Raw genomic sequence first — 20,037 nt, 5'->3', positions numbered from 1 at the left:
GCAGTCACTCACCAACACTCCCTTTTACCAGGGTCATGAGTAGGGTCAGGATGGACAGAGAGAAACTGGGAGGTACAATCTCAGGAAACAGCTCACAATGCCTAATTCCACCCCAATAGCCTACATGTCTGCCCATCATCCTCCCACCTGCCACTCCCCACCGTCGGCATCAAGCTGCCACCCACCACAGAAAGCCTCCCACAAACCAAGAATCTCCAGCTCCTCGCCATGTTCCAGTTGTCACCTAATCTCATTCCGCATTCTGCAACCTGAACTTCCAGGCCTTGAATATTCACAGAGGAAATTCTGCATGACACTTTCCAAGAACACAGTAGGGTTCAGTCTTCACGGGGACCTGCAGAGCCTCTCATGGGGCAACCTCCCTAGACACTGAGGAAGTGCCCTGAATCCAGAACAGTTGCTCTCAGTGAGCTGCAGTCTCACTCTCAGCCCCAGCTCCCCAGGAGCGCTCTCTGGATGGGGCTCCTTGCATGCACCAGGTCTACCTGGCATTCACCCCAGTCATGCACCCAGACCCAGGCTGGAGCTGTGTGATGAGCAGGGGCTGCTAAGCTCTGTCCTGGGGCAAGGATTAATGTGAGGCAGGGCCAGAGACAGAGATGAAGGACACCAAGAACTGGAGCCTGGCACCAGCACTGTAGGGACCCTGGCAATTTCCCCAGCCTGGCAGCATGCTGTTTCTCCATGCCTTTAGCTGGCTGCCCATCCTAACTGAGTAGAACAACTCTCAAAATGAGAAGGTTTCTGGGCTTGCATCCAGGGCACCAAGGACTTGAGGAGACTCGGTTCCCCTTTTTGGAGGGGTTTGGGGAGGGGAAGCCCAAGGAGAGGTTGGGTGGTGGCTGCCTAAGGGGACCACCAGATTCTCTGCCCCATCCAGAGACCAAGAGATTCTTGAGGACTAACAGACTGAGGGCTGTCTGGGAAAAGGGCATTAGGAGGGAGGAAGAGAGCAGTGTGGGTCATCCCTCTCTGATTCTGTGAACTCAGAATCCCGAGACGACCTCCTAAGTCCTGAATTATCCGGCCCCCAGCCCCATCTCACTCCACACTGCCAGAGCAGGCTCCCAGTGCTTTCTGCCCTACCTCCCACCATCTCAGGACCCTTCCCAAGCGCCCAGCCTCGCTCCCCACCTGCGGCCAGAGGCTCCACTTCATCCTGGCATCTTTGGAAAGGGCTCCATGACTAGTTGGGACTGGTAGAGTCTCAGAGTCTCTCTTCTCCATTCTAGCACCTGTCATGAATTGTAATTATAACCTCCTCAAGAGAGTTCCCAAGTCCATCTCTTTACCTGCCTTTAATAATATCATTATTTATATTTACTTTTTTTTTTTTGTCCTCTGTCTTAAGCTTCCCTCCAGTTGTGAACTTCACAGAGTTGGAAATTATACTTTACTCTGTAGTCTCGGGGCTTAGCGTAGTGTCTGGTATAGTGCTGACGCACGTTAGAAACTCAATAAGTACTTGCCAGATAAAGAAGGAAGGAAGGAAGGAAGGAAGGAAGGAAGGAAGGAAGGAAGGAAGGAAGGAAGGAAGGAAGGAAGGAAGGAAGGAAGGAAGGAAGGAAGGAAAAGAAAGAGAAAAAGAAAGAAAGAAAGAAAGAAAGAAAGAAAGAAAGAAAGAAAGAAAGAAAGAAAGAAAGAAAGAAAGAAAGAAAGAAAGAAAGAAAGAAAGGAAGGAAGGAAGGAGGAAGGAAGGAAGGAAGGAAGGAAGGAAGGAAGGAAGGAAGGAAGGAAGGAAGGAAGGAAGGAAGGGAAAGAGAAAAAGAAAGAAAGAAAGAAAGAAAGAAAGAAAGAAAGAAAGAAAGAAAGAAAGAAAGAAGGGAAGAAAGGAAGAAAGAAGAGAGAAAGAAGGAAAGACTTAAACAGGACACATTTTAAAAGGTGTCAAAAGAAGAAATGGAAAGGAAAAGCAAGCCAGCACACCCACCTGCTTCAAATAATGCATATCTTCAAGTATCTAAGGCAGTGGTTCTCAAAGAGTGGCCCAGGGGAAGCTGGGGGACCCCAAGGCCCCTTGGGGGTCCATGAGATCAAAACTAATTCCAGAACAATATTCCCCAAACTACCCACCACAGGAAACTGCCCACAAACCAAGACTCCCGGCTCCTCACTTTCCTCGCTGTGCTGATATTTGCACTGATGACACAAAAACAGTAGTCGATAAAATCACTGGAGGCATGAACCTATGTGTGGCATCAAACTGCACTAGCAGTCCTCGTGTTGCTCACAATGTATTCTTTCAAGAAAAGGAGCCTCACTTAGGAATGTTCTTGATGAAGCAGTGAGAATTATTCATTTTATTAAACCTCAACCCTGATTCTCTCAAGGAAAAGCATTTGTGTGCTAGAGTTGTGAGTTAAACCAGCCACTTTTTCATGAACGCCATGAACAAATAACATAAAACAAATGATGGCCAAACTATAGATACTTATATTCGGGTATGGGGCATACATTTTCCTAAAAATTAACAAAGTGAGCCTTTCACTTCCAGGAAAACAACTAGAAATTGTTAGCATAATAAAATTGGAACTTTCAGGCAAAAATATGAACTTTGGAAAATTTGTGTCTGCCACCATGACTTTGACAGCTTCCCAATACTTGAAGACTACTGATGAGATCAGTGGTGGTATTAACAAATGTGGTGGGGGTTTTTTGCTTGTTTGTTTTGTTTTGTTTTTGAGACGTAATCTATCTCTGTCACCCAGGCTGAAGTGCAGTGGCATGATCTCTGGTCACTGCAACCTCTGCCTCCCGGGTTCAAGTGATTCTCCTGCCTCAGCCTCCCAAGTACCTGGGACTACAGGCATGTGCCACCACATATGATTAATTTTTTGTATTTTTAGTAGAGACGGGGTTTCATAGTGTTAGCCAGGATGGTCTCGATCTCCTGACCTCGTGATCTGCCTGCCTCAGCCTCCCAAAGTGCTGGGATTACAGGTGTGAGCCACCATACCCCACCAAATGTGGTTTATTTATATGTGTGTGATACATATAAATATGTATATATATTGAGTAATAAATGATGTCAGCATTTAGAAGATGTACATAACTCAGTTAACCAATATTTTCCAAATGATCAATATATGAAGTCACAAAGTCACAAAGTTTGGATAAAAGATCCATTAAATTTTAAGATGGACCAGTTGATTCTAATGTAACAGAGAACAAAGAATTCACTGATATGGTTTCAGACTCTACGTTGCAACTAACCTTTGAGAAACCACCATTTGTTGGGTTTTGATGTAATACGAGAGAAGAATATCCACAATTATACATTTAAAGGCTATTAATGTATTCATCCCCTTTGCAACTACTTATCTATGAGAGATTGGATTTTCTTCAACTCTTCGACCAAAGCAACATATAGCAATACCTTGTATGCAGAAGTAGATGTGATAATCCAGCTGTCTTCTTTAAAGCCATACAGTAAATAGGTCTGCAAAAATGTAAAACAAAAAACACTCTTCTCACTAGCTTTTGATATATATATATAATTATTTTTAATCGTTTAAAAATGTGGTAATATGTAATGTGTTTATTAATGGTACTTTAAGTGAGTTAATAAATCATTTTAAATTTTTTAAACTTTTAATGTAAGTAAATATTGATGCATATAATCCACAAAAGCTCTTTGGGATACTCAATAACTTCTATGCGTACATATAAAAGGATCCACAGAGCAAAAAGATTGAAAACCTGGGGCCAAGGGAATCCCACAGCCTGTCCTGATGCAGATAGACCACAAGGTGGCAGTATGCGTCCTCTGATAACTCCGGAGCTCCCTTCACTCACTAGGAGTCTCTGAGCAACCTCTTTTCTCCATCACTCCCCACCGCTTCCTTTCTTACCTTCATGCTTCTGTGTTGCACGTCTTTTTTTCTTTTTTTTCTCTAACTAGCTTTATCCACCAACGCCTTCATAATTACAGGAAATAGCAATCTCCTAAGCATAAGTTCTGGCCAAACCAAGCCAGTCATTCATTTTATTCTGCAAACATTTATCAGGTGTCACTCATATGCAAAGCTTATCATCCAGGGATGAGTATATTGAGAACACTGTTCTCAAGTAGTTAATAATCTGATGAGGGAGACAGATCCAAAGGCCAGTGATTATAATACCTGCTGAGTGTGAAAACCCTTTATTCTTTACAAAGGGCTGTGGACTTCAAAGGGAGTCCTGAGAGCAGAGGATGCCAAAAGTCAGATGCTGAGATACTCGCCAAAAATGTCTGCAGGGATCTGGAACCTAGGCACATAGTGAGGGAGAAAGCCAGGTTCCCAGGAGATTGGGGAGGAGAAAGGATTGGAGCAACAGAAGCCAGGGGACAAAAGGGAATGCCAGCTTTCTCAATTTTGAAAGTAGTTTGTCTGAGAAATTAGGAGAATAATGAGCAGAGACACCCAAGGTGGAGACATGGGGAGGGGTCCAGACTTGGGGACGCTTAGGTTGAATGTCTAGGAAGCCAGATCACTGGAGGGTCTTCACTGTGGATGCTGGAGCGGCTCAGCATGGAGGCAGGGAGTGGGGCTGCGGTCAGCAGGGGGCCTCAGAGAACTCGGGATGGCCAGTCAATGGAGGCCACAAGGATGCCAAGGGTGGTCAAAGCTTGGTGTAGACTGAACCCAAACATGGTAGGAAAAATGGTCTGAAGCTACCCGTGGATAGCTTCTCTAAGTCATCCTAATGTACTAGAGTCTAGAATGAGCATTGGGGAAATGGGGAATGTCAGGGGGCTTGTGGTTAGGAGACCCATATCCAGAGATCTCCAAGGAAGAGCACCTGGGACTCCCAGCAAGGAGGAACAGAGGGACCGGAGGAATAGGCAGCAGGCTGGGCACAGCCTGAGTGGGGCTGGGCCTCAGGCATCAGAGTCCCTGTGAGGACAGGGACCTGACTTCACCTGCAGGTGGAGCAAGTAAGCCAGGAGACAGTGCCCAGGGGCCACGAGGCTAGTGGTAGTCATGGAGCCCACCAAGAGTCCATCAAAACTTGGAATCTCTGCTAGAAATGACCAAGGGTCAGCTGTCCCAATCTCCTCATGTAATGGATAAGAAAATGAAGGCCCGAACATGGAAATCACTTCTAAAGACCACCAGCAAGTCTGGGAAAGCTAGCACTAAAACCCAGCTCAGTCCCTCAGTCTGGTCCCACTGTGTGCCTGCTATAACACCCCCATTACAACACAGGAGGGGCAAAGCTCCCCAAAAAGCCACAGTGGGGGCTGCAGAGAAGGGAAAGACAGACCCACAGTGGGTCCCAGGCATCTGGGAAAGAGCACAATGATTTGATGGTAGCTGCAAGAGCCTCTGCCCGCCTGTTTGTTTGCTTGCTTGTTTGTTTGTTTGTTTGTTTGAGATGGAGTCTCACCCTGTCACCCAGGTCAGAGTGCAATGGCACAATCTCAGCTCACTGCAACCTCTGCCTCCCAGGTTCAAGTGGTTCTCATGCCTCAGCCTCCCGAGTAGCTGGGACTACAGGTGTGCGCCACCACACCAGGCAAATTTTTTTATTTTTAGTAAAGATGGGGGTTTCACCATGTTGGCCAGGCTGGTCTTGAACTCCTGACCTCGTGATCCACCCACCTCATGCTCCCAAAGTGCTGGGATTACAGGCATGAGCCACCACGCCGGGCCACTTATTTGTTTTTTAACCCAAAAAGCCAAGCCCTTTTCTCCCAGTGAAAACCTGGAGTCATTGTACAGAGCCAGGAAAATTGGCCCACCCACTTCATGCCCTAGCAGAAGGCTCTGAATTTCCCTGGAAAATCAGTACCCAGAGGGGAAGACCCCCATCCCACCATCCCTCAATCCAACCTCTGGCCTCGGCTGGCAGCGAGGAGGCCGGTGGGGGGTCGAGCACCTACTGATCATGCCAGGAATTGTCTGCTCCTGTCAGAACCAGAATGGGTCGGCCCTGGTCTCACCTGCGCCTGAGCTAGCCTGGAACCTGGGGGCCTGCAGTGGCCTTCTTAGATGGGAGCCCACTGTCAGCGTCGGATCCCCCAAGTGCAGACTCCCGTCTGTTTTGAAACCCTGACTGGCTGCTCACTCCCACCCACTGCTGAGCCTCCTCTCCCCCACTCCCAATTTTACTTTCATTCTGAGTCAGCACTAAATGACCACAGTCAGTGGCTCTGCGGAAAGTCACAGAACAGAGGGCGACAGGCCAGTGTTTATGCCACATTCACTCACTTCATCATTGATTCGTGCACTCCTGCATTGATTCAACCAACAAGCGTTCATCCAGTGCCTACTGAGCCAGCCCTTGCCTTGTGTTAAGACTTCAGAGGTGAGCACGCAGCATCTCTGCCTAGAGGAGCCACAGTGGTGTGGAGGAGTCAGAAAGTCGACCTGACAGTTGAGAGCTCCATGGCAAAGCAGAGGTGCCTGCCGCACACCATCGCTCGGGGTTTGATTAACACACACCCTGCTTCATTGTCATGCTTTTTTTGTTTTTAGTTTAAATTAATGGACAAATTGTATTAAACAGGAATTTTCACATGAAGATTCACATGTATTGAGTCCTCAGGAGGTACAAGAACATCTGGTCTACTTTCCCACGTGGCAGCCCTGGCCTGAGACTGGCTGTCCCTTCAAGTTAGGAACGTTCTCATTCCCCACAGTCGCCACCACTGTCCAGTGTCCCCAACCCTGAGGCCCCATATTAGTGGCCACAAGTTACCCTACTGCTGATGTTGATGTTCTCATGCCCCGCCAGCTTCACCTTGGATCTGATTCCTGCAAGGCTGAGTTGGAGATCCTTGGTCCAGGGTGAGAAGTGCTTTGACAGAGGCAGCAGAGGGCGCCATGGGAGCACACAGGAAGGGCACCTGGGGCAAGTGCAGGGACTGCAGAACAGGCTGCATGGGCACACAGGGTGGGCTGCTGGCTGCTGGCTGGGCTTCCTCCGTTAGCTTAAACAATGGAAAGTGGACTTGGATAGGAACTCTACCTCATGCATTCCTGAGCTGTTCTGCACCATTCATTCATTCATAGACGACTCATATATTCGAGCACTCATTCATTTATTTATTAAATGCTTGCTGTGTGCTTAGCACTGTGCCAAGCCCTGTCCTTAGCTACCAAGAGTTTAAAATGTGATTGGAAGACAGGATATAAGACCATGTCTCCCGTGTGTCGCGACTCACTCATCAAGTTCTACTGGCGTCTAGCATTCATGTATGGCACTCAGTAGGTGCTCAACAAATATTTGTTGCATAAATGAAGGAAAAGATTATTAGTAACAATGCCTTTTATTTACTGAGCTCTTCCCAACTTTCCATGTATTGTCGCAATCCTCAAGATAAGTCCTGTTATTATCCTATTTTATTGATAAGAAAGGTAAGGCACAGAGAAGTTAAGTAAATTGCCTAAGGTCACACAGACAGTCTGAAGTCTTAACCACTACTCCATGTGCATCTCAGCAGTGCAAGGCAGGCCATGCTCAGGGCCAATGCTTAGCACACACAGAGATCGCCTCAGGATTTCAGAGGACAGAGCGGTCAGGAGGGGCTGGAGCAATAAAGGAAGGCTTCATGGAGACAGAGCAAAAGGACCAGCACAGGTAGAAGAGAACCATCTTTCCTGATAGAGAGAGCGGGCAGCAAGCAAGAGGGAGTCCCAGGATGGATCCTCCACACTGGCTTCCAGGGGTGAGGGACAGGGTGCCAGCAAGGACATCAGCAAGGATCAATCAACAAATCCGAGGTTGTCCCTCGTGCCAAGCCCTGGGCTATGTGTGCGTAGGAGAACATGAACCTGAATGAGAACCTACCTTTGAGGATCTACAGTCAATTGTCGGACAGAAGCAAAATATGTAAATAATTTTACTCCAGGAAAGCAAGTGTTGAGAGCCAGAAGTGGTATGAAAATCATTGTCAGGAGGACAGAAGCTGTTTCCAAATGGGAAGCACAGAGCAGTCTCCTTGGAAGAGAGTGCATTAGAACTGAGCCGTGAGGGTGGGCAGAATATCACTGTGGAGTAGGGGAAGGGCACTCCTGAAGTGGCAAAGTGGGAGGTGGGCCCTGTGTTCCCACAGTGGGCAGGGAAGTAGTGAAAGCAAATCTGGCCAGACAGGCAGGGCCATTCCGAGAGGGCTTTGTGTGCAGGGCTAATAAGTCAAGCTTTCTCCATAGGCAATGGGGAGCTACTGGAGGTTTGCAGCAGGGGAAGGACCTGTCTTGCCCACCAGGAGGCTACGTAAAAACAGTTGTCTCCCAAGTTATAAGTTCCTGGAACCCTTGCTGGGAGCAGGATTTAGAAAAATGATGCTGAGAGACGCTAGAAACATATTCGCCCTGCGGCTCTCTCACTCAGACTCCAAGAGGGAGGTATCATCGGAATCACCCTTAACCGGGAACCAGAGTAGCTGGGTCCACTTCCTGCCAAGTCAGCAACCAGCTATGTGACCTTGCTCAGGTCCATCTCTGGGTGTCAGTTTCTTCATCTACAATGCAAGAGAGTTGCTCACCTCCAAGAACCTGTCTAACCCCAACTCCCACCCTATGAATCTAAGAATCCCACACCAACCATTCGCCATCCTAAGTATCACAGAGCCAGACAAGCATGGGGGAGGGCTCAGTCCATCCTTGTTGGACTAAAAGGAAGGGGCAGACTGTCCACAGGGGGTGACCAAGGGGGTCAGGCCCCCAAAGGTCCTCAGCCTACTTCAACCTCAAAGGGGACGGGGGGCTGAGTGGTGCCAGAGGAGCAGCAGGCTCACTCAGGGAGAGGAGGGGCTTAGAATAGAAGGGAAATGAACTAAACAACCAGTTTCCTCCCAAACCAGTTTCAGGCCACGGCTGGGAATTTCACAAAAAAGCAAAAGGCGCTCTGTGAACATTTCCTGCTCCGCCCCAGCCCCCTTCCTGGCAGCATTACCACACTGCTCACCTGTGAGGCAATCTTCCGGAGACAGGGCCAAAGGGCCAAGTGCCCCAGCCAGGAGCTGCCTATAAATGCCGAGCCTGCACAGCTCTGGCAAACGCTCTGTGTGGCTCCTCGGCTTTGGTAAGTGAGCTGCCAGCTTCCCCAAGCAGAAGCCTGCCTGCCAATTCCTTCTTTCCTTCCCTGATCCAACTTCCTTCCAAATCCTCCTCCTGGAAGCCCTCCTTGGTTGGCCCTGCCCAGTTTAAAACTTCTTTCACATTTTCTTAGGTCGTGTTCCCCTGGGGCCTCCTGACCTCAAATGCTTTGCTTTTCGGCACTCCCTAGATATTCTAAAAAATCATTTTGTACATGTGTGTGACAGATCATCTCCCAGTTAACTTGCAGCCTGTGCTTTCTTTTTATTTTGCGCTTCCCCCACTATTTCTGTGAGTGCTTAGTAGGAAGTGTCAAAGAAGCTTGACAGCCTTTTCTTCTAGGTGCCCCAACTCATGTTTTTCCATTACACAGACAGAGCGCAAGGAGATGTCCTGCAAAATGTCGCAGCTGGAACGCAACATAGAGACCATCATCAACACCTTCCACCAGTACTCTGTGAAGCTGGGGCACCCAGACACCCTGAACCGGAGGGAATTCAAACAGCTGGTGGAAAAAGATCTGCAAAATTTTCTCAAGGTAGGACTGGACTCCGGCAGGTCTGACCCAGCCTCACAGAAGTTTGGGTTGACAAGGGAGGATGGGAGTGTGGCCTACAGCAATCAAGGGGAAGATTTGAGCTCCTCGAGCCGAGCCCCCAGACGCAGCGGGTGTCCTGTTATACAGGGTAGATGCTCACAGTTACACAGGATGACAGGGTCAAGAGATTGCTCAATTGAACCCATGCTATTTGTCGGGCCCTGTTCTGGGCAGAGGAACATAGTGGCAAATGGGGAGCCCACCATTCCAGTGGAGGGGGACACACAATAAAATTGTTGGCCAATAAAGAGCACAGATAAAGCCAAATGCCAGTAAGTGTATGGAAGAAAATGAGACAGAGTGCTGTGGGCAGCATGGGCTAGGTGGAGTGGAGGTGACCAGTTAGGGTACATGAGAAGGTCCTCTTTGAGGAGGTAACATTTGAGCTGAGCCCCAAATGCTGGGGAGGGAAGCCCCTGAGGACCACCCTTGGCACGAAGCTGAGGAGACTCTAAGCCTCAGGTGGGAACTTGGGGTGGAAGACTTGGAGGGTTTTTCTAATCCTAAGGGTCTGCGGTGGAAAATGAATGCATAAATAGCACACGGAGAGCACTTGCATAGCACTCAGGGAAGTGGGAGGTTTTTCCCCTGCTCCAAAAATGATTAAGCAGTTCTAAGAAAAAGGTTGAGCACTTCCAACAGCCTTTTTGTTTTCTTTTCAAATTTGGGGAAAGTCGGGAAACAGAGGCCTGCATTAAGAAGGGTGGAACACATGGGTCTCGGTCTCAGTTCCACTCCCGGAGCCAGACATCCTGGGGTGGGTCCCTAGCCCTCCCAGTGCCCCTCTCTCCACCTTGGTAAGGTGGAGAATTGCAGCCTTCAGAGTTAGGGGCCCTGACATCTCCCCATAGGTGGGGGCCTCTGGCAGGCAAGCTGCTGGGTGGGGTAGGCAAGAGAGGGCCCAGCAGAGAGGCTGCATGGTGAAGCTCTCCTCCATGTGATCCCCTATGCCTGCTCTCCCCGCCCACCTGACATCCCCTGCCAGAAGCAAAGTGATGCTGTGGGGAAAGACGCAGAGCCTCATGGATGGGCTGCGCAGGAGAGAGCTCGCATTGGCTGGGTGCCCCACAGGTTCTGGGAGGGGACTTAGCGAAGTGACTCAGCCAGAGGGTGGCAGAGCTGGAACCAGCCAGTGCTCTCTTGGATACCACCTGGGTCTTCCACCTCCCCTAATGTCTCCCCTGTTTTTTTGTTTTGTTTTGTTTTGTTTTGTTTTGTTTTTGAGATGGAGTTTCGCTCTTGTTGCCCAGGCTGGAGTGCAATGGCACAATCTCAGCTCACTGCAACCTCTACCTCCCGGGTTTGAGCAATTCTCCTGCTTCAGCCTCCTGAATAGCTGGGATTACAGGCATGCACCACTACGCCAGGCTAATTTTGTATTTTTAGTAGAGACGAGGTTTCTCCATGTTGGTCAGGCTGGTCTCGAACTCTCAACCTTAGGTGATCTGCCTGCCTCGGCCTCTCAAAGTGCTAGGATTATAGGCATGAGCCACCCTGCCCGGCTTATGCCTGTAATCTCCCCTTTTATACTTTATCACACTCTTGAAGGTCAACGGAGCACATACTCTGCTCTCTGCCCCTCCATCTCACCTGTGCGCACCTAGTTTTTCTAGGTGTTTCCCCATTGAGTTGGTTGAAATAAGTTTCACTAATTGGTAAGCTCCAGAGGGAAGGGAAAGGAGGGCATGAGAGGAAGTGAAGTGCAGAGGGGTAGCGGAGTAGAACTGGCCTCTAAGTCAGATCTGAATTTGCATGCCCTGAGTAGTCAAGCTGTGAAAACCAATGACCCTCTCTAGGACTGGTTTCCTCCAGGAAGATACCATTCCTAGCTGTTAAAATTGTTATGAGGACCAAATGAGGTGACATTTCCAGGCTTACTCATGCCATGACCAGGGCAAGACCCTGGAACTCAGCTTCCTTTTCTATAAATAGAGAATCAGCACCCAAGTCACAGGGTCATGGAGGGAATAAACTGGAGAGCGTTTGGTGCGTGCTCATTGTCTGCTCCATTGTGGGCATTCAACCCATGGTCATTTTTAATTTTTAAATCAAGCTCCAGGGTGAGGCATCCCTGCACATTTGCCAGCTGGTCATTTACTGTGCTCCCAGTCCCCACTTCTGGCCACACCCAGCTCTCACAACCTTCTCTCCCCACCTGTAGAAGGAGAAAAAGAATGATAAGATCATAGACCACATCATGGAGGACCTGGACACAAATGCAGACAAGCAGCTGAGCTTCGAGGAGTTCATCATGCTGATGGCGAGGCTAACCTGGGCCTCCCACGAGAAGATGCACGAGGATGACGAGGGCCCTGGCCACCACCATAAGCCAGGTCTCGGGGAGGACGCTCGCTAAGACCACAGTGTCCAAGATCGCAGTGGCCATGGCCACGCCACAGCCACTAATCAGGAGGCCAGGCCACCCTGTCTCTACCCAACCAGGGCCCCGGGACCTCTTGTGCCAAACTGTCCTGGCTGTGGCGGTAGGGGCTGGGGCCAAATAAAGTCTTCCTCCAAATCAGTGCTCTGTGTGCTTCTTCCACCTCTTCTCCAACCCTTCCTTCTCAGGGCTCTGGGCATTAGAGAGCCCTGTCCTTATCTGTGACTCAGCCCCCCTCATTCAGTATTAACAAAATGAGAAGCAGCAAAACATGGGTCTGTGCTGAGCCCCTTGGGCTCACCTCCCGGGCCATGTCCTCACCTCTGACTTCAGGCCCCACTGCTCAGATCCCAGGCACCCTGCCCCATCTTAGACACCCCGTCCAGCCTGTCCCGCCTGACAAGTGGCCCTTGTCACTGTACACTGTAGAAAGCAAAAGGGCATATCCCTACCCCTTGATATGTCAGCTACCTTCCCAACCAGCTCCAACCCTATCTTCACCCATCACTGTCTACGCAGCCCTCTCTCTCCTAATATAATTCTATTCCTCTGAAAGTCTTCCAGAAATGGACCCAGATAGTGCCATGTCTGGGGAGGAATACTGGCACTAAGGCAGTGGAAACAAGGACAGATCTGGTATGTTTACTCTCATAATTTTTCTGGATCCAAGAGAGCAATTGGGTCTGTCTTAACAGACCTGCCATCCTAAGCGACGGGGGTGCTCACACAAGTGGGAGTCTGGGAGCTTAGCTCTATGCCCACCCTGGTCTCAACAGAATGGCAGAGTGAAGAAATGAGCTCCAGTCCTGGCTCTGCAGCTAAAAGACTCAGTGACTACCATAAGGAGTCTGTGCTCTGGGTCCAGAGAGCCTGGGGGTCTAAAGATTCTGATTTTAAGCTTTGAGGGCCAGCTGTCCTTTCTGGTGGGCAGCTGAGAGCTGGAGCCAGCACAAGTATCTGCTTCTCTCCGCAAAGCCTATTACCAGTCCTGGCCCCAGCTGCCTCAGGGCTACTGCTGCTGCTCCCACTTCAAGCTGCCCTAGACCTTAACTTCAGGGACTCCTCTGCCATCTTCCTGCCCTTTGGCTATAAAGTCCCTTTCCTAGGTTATAACCAGTGGGGGTGGGCCTTCCAAAAACCAGAGTTCAGATCAAGGTCTTCTGACCCCTGTCCTTTCAGCAGAAAGAAGACTCACAGAATTAGGATCTGGGGGAGCTGGGAAAAGACTAGCAGTCATCTACTCTCCCTTTTCATAAGTGAAGAAACCAAGGCATAACATGGAGAAGAGACTAGTCCAAAGTCACACAAGCGACAGAGTTGCTCAAAATAGTGCAGTACGAAAAATAGCTTGAATCATATCTGCCCCACTGGCTGCACCTCCCCAGCCCCTTCCCCCGTGCAGAGCAGGAAGATACAGAGCTGCCATGGTTGGATTTCAGCCCTCCCCTCACAGCCTGGCTATGGTTGTGCCCCCAACCTGCCTGTTGCAGACTTCTGCTCTAAGGGCCTGGGGGCTCTGCTCTGGGTGCAGGGTTATAAGGGCTCCCATTCAAGGGTATGAAGATGTTTCCAAGAACAGTCTCAGGCTGAGAGCTCAGGCAGCAGAGTCTAGAAGCCCTCACCAGTCCCTTCTGTGCCTGACTTGGAGACCTGACATCTGGAGACACTCATCTTCTGACAGCCCTTCTGCTCCCATGCTCACATCCAGAGAGGAGTCACTGTCTTCACCCCCTTCTGAACACAGCTTGGTAATGGGGAGAGAGAAGCATCCTGGGGATTGGAGGGCCTTAGACCAGATGCTTCCAGTAGGGTGGTAAGTGCTCCCCCTAGGCCCTATGCCCACCATTACTTATTACAATGTGCCTAAATATGTTTATGACTCTGCCTACCCCTCCAGACTAATAACTCCAAGAGAGCAAAGTCCATCTTTTTTCTGATTTATTCCCAGCACCTAGAGTAGTGGCTGCTACATAGAAGGTTCTCAACAAATATTGCCTGTATAATGGTCTAAAATTTCTCACATATTCTATGCTCTCTTCTCAAGGGATGATGTGGGGGGGGAAAGGCAAGAGGAGATCAAAACCTGCAAATGGAAGGCTTCTGCATTAGCATTACAGAATCTCAAACCTGAAGGTAAGGAGCAGAAAGTTGAGGGAATCTGAGGGCCCTTCTACCCCTCTGTTCAATCAGACCAATTTGATTTGAAGAAAGAAATTTGTCTTGAAAAAAGTGTGAAAACTATGGACTTAATCCAATCTGCCCCACCCACACCCTAGAGTGATTCTTGCCAATGTCCCTGCCAAGTGATTGAACCAACCCTGCCTGAATTCCTCCAGGAAAAGAGAGTTTCCTCCTTTGGGAGTGGCACTTGGAATGTTCCTCATTATACTGAGCCAAAATCCATCTCCTCATGCCCACCCAGCATTAGTCCTACTTTTCCTCCCCTTTGAGGGCACAGAACAAATCTAACCCCTTATCATCCATCCTCCTATCCACATGTTTATTCCTCTGCTTCTTCAAAACGCCCTCCCTAAATTACATCCAGGCTTTCTCCAGCCTCTTCACCTTTGCACCAAAAATGCTGTGCACCATCCTGGTGTCTCTTGTAAGTCCCTTAGGATCCATCAAGTCTCAGAGCCAGTGTTACTGCTTCCTCACCATCCACCCTTCTCAAGAAGATAGGGACTTCCTCCTCCAGGACCACAGAACTCTGATAATTCCAGCATTGCACTTCAAATACTGAATTGAAAATATCCATTTGCCAAGACTATGAGCCCCTGAAAGCAGGGACTGTGGCTGATTTTCCCCCACATTCAAGATCCCAGCATAGATTATCCACTTGTTCATCCACAAAGTGAAGATAGGATGATTCTAGAGCAGAAATGGGTGCTTTGCTTGAATGTGGGTGTGAGGTAGGGGTGGCTCTCAGGAACTGGTGGGGAGTGGGGGGTGCCAGCTGTCTGGAGACCTGGGGCTGGCAGAGAGAAGAGCAGCTGAGCAGCAGGATGACCCAGAGACCTCCTCAGATACCAAGTATTCTTCCATTTGCCTTGTCGCTAGTAACTCAGTCTGCATGTAGGCAATTGTTTCAGACCCCAGGGGATGGTCTAACAGCAAGCCACTTGCACCCTGTTGAATTTTCTTTAAACACAGTTGAACAGAACTCATCAAGGTGACTTAACCTCTTCCTTCCCATTAGCCTCTTTCATTTAAAAAAAAAAAAAAAAAAAAAAAAAACCTCATTCTGTTGAGTAGAGCAGAGTGGGCTTCTTTGCTCAGAGACAGCAAGCATGTCCAGGTCCATGTCAAGGTTAAGATTCCCACTCCAAGTGAGAATCAGCAACCATCTCTGTGATTAATGAGTCCTTTGGGGAAACATGACCTTTGGGGACTTTCCCAGCATTATGGTGACTAAAGAACCAGAGACAACCTGTCTTCAGATGACTATCCAACAATTCCTGCAACAATGAGTTGCCCTCCAGTCTGGTGTTAGCTGTGGAACCTGAACTGCTAGATGCCTTTCTGGAGGAATGAGGAAGGATCAGTAGTGGTCTAAGCTGTTAAACTCTTTCCAGACACTTCGTAGTGCTCTGAATGTGGTCTGGGGCCTGGGTGGTGGTGGGATGACTCCAGAACTTGGGAGAAAAATGAATCCACTTGTCCATTCACTTGTATTTCCCCTCATTCACTCAACAGACATTAACTGCAGACTTACTATGTGTCAGGCACAGTATAATGCTCTGAGCGGCCTTCATGATAAATAAAGCTTGTCCATGTTGTCAAGGAGCTCTCAGGCCTTTAGGGAGACAAGATAGCTCCTCAAATTATTCTGATGTGGAAAATGAGAGTCCGAGGAGGTCCAGCTAAAAGACTTCGGTGGGATGTAGTTCAGTGGGACTTTGAGGTGGGAATGATGCCCTTCACTGGGGCCATCTCCGTGGAGGGGTGAGTATCAGTGTGACATCAAGGCTGGTACCTGTAGACATCCCGGGATAAACATGAAGGTGCTTCAGGAGGCCATGTGTGCAAAGGCCTGGAAATGGGCAGGAGTGGGGTTTGAGGGTGAATGAGGAGCACTGGGGGTGTGACAGGGAGAGGTAAGAGAGACAGAGAAGAACAGGGTAGGTACCAGGCCAAGGAGCTCACACTCCATTCAACAGAACAGGGGCAGAGCCCCGAAGGCTTCAGGGAGGGCAGTGATATAATCACATTTGCATTTCATAGAAGTTTCTCTATCTGTGTTTTATGGGATGGATTTGGAGTGGGAGTGAAACCCCAAGCACACGGCCTGTGGGGAGTCTGTTGCAATAGCACAGGTGAGCACTTAAGAGAGTTGAAGCGGTGCTTCTCAAAAAAAGTAAAGTTAGAGCCTCAAACTACCCCCAGCTTCACCTCAATTAGGAGAGGTGTGACTGCAACATGATAAATAAGCATTTCATGCTATTTGCCAAGACCTTTCCAGGAAGGAAGATCTCAGCTTTCACCAGCCCAGTGAGCCAACCTTACACAACCCTGATGCAGCCCTGCTCTGAAGTAAGCTCCATAATCAAACCCCAACACACTGCCCCCCTCTTCCAGCAGTTGCTTAAAACATATATTTTAGAAAGCCCCGTGTCATGGATTTTGACATTCCAATTACCAAAGTGACAGCAGGACTGAAACATCTGGTTTCTCAAGTCCTGTTGCCTCTTGGGGCTCTGACCTGAAACAGTTTCTCTATCCCAAGACCACAATCAGTCCCTGGATGATTAAACCACCCCTGTCTTCAGAAATCTGCTCCCAGACACAGGAGACAGGGAAAGGGAGCCCCTGAGGGAGAGCCAACTGGCTTCCTTCCTGAGTGTCCCACGGAATGCAGAGTCCCAACTAAACACAGAGCACCGCTATTGGTGCCAGCTCAAAGCAACTACATCCAGGCTTTCCTTTTCTCCATGAATTCTCCCACACTTGCCCACATACCCAAAATTGCCCCATGCAGACTATACAGTGAGGAAGAGGTTTGTTGCCAAGATCTGAGGTGAAGAGGAAGAGGAGGGTGGCCGCCAGCAGGGGTGGCAGGGCCGTCAGGGTTCCAGCATGCAGCCAGCACCTTCAGCAGCCCCCGCCTTGACTTGGAGTCTGATCCTCCCTCCTCTCCCCTGCCTCTCCCCTAACCTTTTCCCTCTTGATTTACCCTGTCTCTTTCTCTCCCTACCTTTTCTACATCCTCTCCCCAAGCTTTTTCTCACTTACTGCCTTCTGCCCTCCTGTTTTCTGTGGTAAAATGCAGTTCTGTGTGGCTGGGTGCTTTCAGAGAAGCAACAAGGGGTCATATCTAATCTTTGTGAAGTAACTAGGGGTCATATCTAACCAGGAATTGCTCCCTCAAAACACAGGATGTCCCACTTTCGAGTCTACTCCTAATAACGAAAGGAGACAATCACAGGGGAAAATTGTTGAAGGTCTTGGGGAATCGAGTCTGGAAAAGGTAAGCAAGGGAGCCATGACAACTGCCTTCAAATATTGCTGAGGTCCAGGGAGAGGAGCCCACGCCAGGGTCAAGGCCTCCAAAACCCACTGTGGTGTGGCTCATTTGCTGCCAGGCCCTCCCACTCTCCCAGCACCGCCTCAAGCATCGCCCTCGCGTTCTACTCCAGGTGTTCATTCCCTCCGGTAGGAAACAGCTCCATGCAAAGAAGCCAACATTCATCAGTTGTTCAGTCTGCAAATATTCACTGAGTAAGAACTAAATGCAGCACCCTGTTATAGTTGCTGGGTCAATAAAACTGCGTCTAGGGGAGAGTCAGACCAGAGGCAAGTCAAGAAATAGATAGCCCAGATCATTTCAGATGTTGATGAGTTCCACAAAGAAAATAAAGGAGACCTGCTAGCAGAACTGCTCCATGGGCCAGCAACCAGGCAAGGAAGCAACGCTGGAAACGAGGCCTGGATGACAAGAAGCCATCTCCACAAAGATTTCACCCCAAATACATTGGAGAGCCTTTGGAGGGGTTTAATCAGGCAGGTGATGTGATATGATGTATCTGGAGGAGATCATTTGGTGGTTATGTAGAGGGTAGCCTGGGGAACCCCAGAGTAGGAGCATGAGGACCAGTTAGGAGGCTGCTGAGCCTGGTCTTATGTCAAATACTGTGCTAGATTCCCTGCCTTTACAGAGCCCTCAGTCCAGTGGGGACACAATTACCAAACAGATATTTTCTCTACAATACAATGTTCTGGGCAAAAGATAAGCAAAGGCAGATGGTAAGCACAAGATGCCCTGAGAGTACAGAGAGGCACTTTTTGCTGTCTTCTTGGCTGTGGTGGTGGTGGGGGTGGGTGGGGGGAGCCAGGGGGCACGGGTAGAGGGAACGAGGGAGAAGGAAAGTTTGCTTGGACTAATGCCCATGCTAAGTTTTGAAAGGGCAAGAATTGCACTTCCGTGTGCCCAGTCCTGTGTTAGGCAATAAGAGAAATCAGAGAAACATAGGAAGTAGGAGCTCTTGCCCTCCAGATTTTTAGTTTGCTTTATCTTAACTTGAAAGGCTTCTTGTGTTGGCCAGGTCAAAATGACAAGACCTAGCCATTCTCACGTCAGGGGCTTCTGATAGCCACTTTGTTGAGCCCAGATCCTTCTCCTGAGATCCAAGGGCCTGATGCACAGGCTGGCATGGCTTGACTTGTGGTGTACTGGAAGTCTGACAAAGCTGTCTGGGCAAAGGCATTACTGAGTGATAAAGGACACCAATGCCACTCTTTTGGGTGCTATATGTGCAATACTTTGCCCTCAGGAGGATATTGGTGTCCTTTATCACTCAGTAATGCCTTTGCCCAGACAGCTTTGTCAGACTCATCATTCCAGCAGGAGCCAGAGAGCAGAAGAGGGAGGTTAGCCCCAAATTGGAAGGGACCTAAAGTCTACTCTTGATGGAAATACATGAGGAAGATACGAACAGGTGAGCTCCCTCAAGGATGTGATGGTTGAGTCGGGTCATGGTATATAAGCAGGTGTTCTAGAGCCAGAGAAGGGCCCAGGTAGCCTAGTGTCTGCAACAGAGCAGACACAAAAAAATGTTTGTGAATGAAGGGATGAGAAGACCCTTTAGACAAAGAGAACAAGGGGACAACAGGAGCAAAACCCAAGAAGTTTGAAAGCCATGGAGAAATTACAGACTGTTCTAGAGTGGCTGGAGAATAGGGCCTCTGGGGGTGGACAGAGGGTGACAATGAGACAAGGCCTCCAGAAACAACAAGGCCAATCCCTGGGCTCAGTGGATCTAACAGTGCTTGTGTTCATTTGCTTGTTCCACGACACCAACCACAGTCACGTGGTCTAGTCTCTGTGTATTCATGAAGGTACTGGAGATCACTTGTGCAAACAGCACACTACATACCTGAAAAAACTGAGGCTCAGAGAAGGGAAGCCACTCGTCCAAACTCACAGAGCCAAGCAGTTGAGCTGGGAGTCTAACCAAGTTCATTTGATTCCAAGTCAAGGGCCCTTGTCATTGTCCTTAGGTGCCGCTGGCTGATGGATTTTGACCAAGGTTAGCAGCCCTTAAAATTTTTCTAGCCATGATTCAAGTTCAACTTGTGGTTCAGTGGGCTATTTTGAAACAAAATTATAGTTGGTGAGTGTTTTCACAACAGCAAATATGCTTGGCTTTTGTTCTCATCGGTTAGTTGTTGGTTTTTTGGGTTTTTTTAAGAGATTCTAATACTACTATATATATCAGAAGCGGTCCCAAATCAAGGTGAGTGCATTAAGGGAGTGGCCTAGTTTGCAGAACAGCTTGGTCTAGTTCAAAGGCCTTTAGAGGAAGATATTGCTCAACTTCCCTTGGTTCCTTATCTTACACTGGTCAACTTTAACTAACCAAGCCACCCCTAAATATAACCTCAAACTGCTTTGGTTTAAAATAATCTATACCTATTGTGCTGTGGCAGAGAGTGGGTCAGCTGCAATCATTACCTCCTGTCTAAATTATGATCTTACTGTTATTGCTAATGTTTGCTGTGTGCTTACTCTGCAT

At 48.8% G+C, this 20,037-nt stretch overlaps 1 protein-coding gene across 1 annotated transcript; it reads left to right on the top strand.

The window, feature by feature from the left end:
* Positions 1–8,891: 8,891 nt before the first annotated feature.
* Positions 8,892–12,166, top strand: S100A9 (S100 calcium binding protein A9). Its single transcript, XM_015152918.3, has 3 exons — positions 8,892–9,033; positions 9,421–9,585; positions 11,807–12,166. Exons 2-3 carry the CDS (start codon positions 9,436–9,438, stop codon positions 11,999–12,001), a joined length of 345 nt encoding a protein of 114 aa, XP_015008404.1. The 5' UTR covers positions 8,892–9,033; positions 9,421–9,435; the 3' UTR covers positions 12,002–12,166.
* The last annotated feature ends 7,871 nt before the right edge of the window (positions 12,167–20,037 follow it).

The sequence above is a fragment of the Macaca mulatta genome, chromosome 1, assembly GCF_049350105.2.
Source record: "Macaca mulatta isolate MMU2019108-1 chromosome 1, T2T-MMU8v2.0, whole genome shotgun sequence".
In the NCBI taxonomy this organism is placed as follows: Eukaryota; Metazoa; Chordata; class Mammalia; order Primates; family Cercopithecidae; genus Macaca; species Macaca mulatta.
Note: the sequence above shows the minus strand (reverse complement) of the source record. Positions and strands in the feature narration are given on the sequence as shown.

Bases quoted from the DNA above. Each gene is read 5' to 3' on its own strand.
- S100A9 (XM_015152918.3), top strand. From the start codon at position 9,436: ATGTCCTGCAAAATGTCGCAGCTGGAACGCAACATAGAGACCATCATC. The intron at 9,586-11,806 runs GTAGGACTGGAC...CCCCACCTGTAG, and splicing joins ATCTGCAAAATTTTCTCAAG to AAGGAGAAAAAGAATGATAA.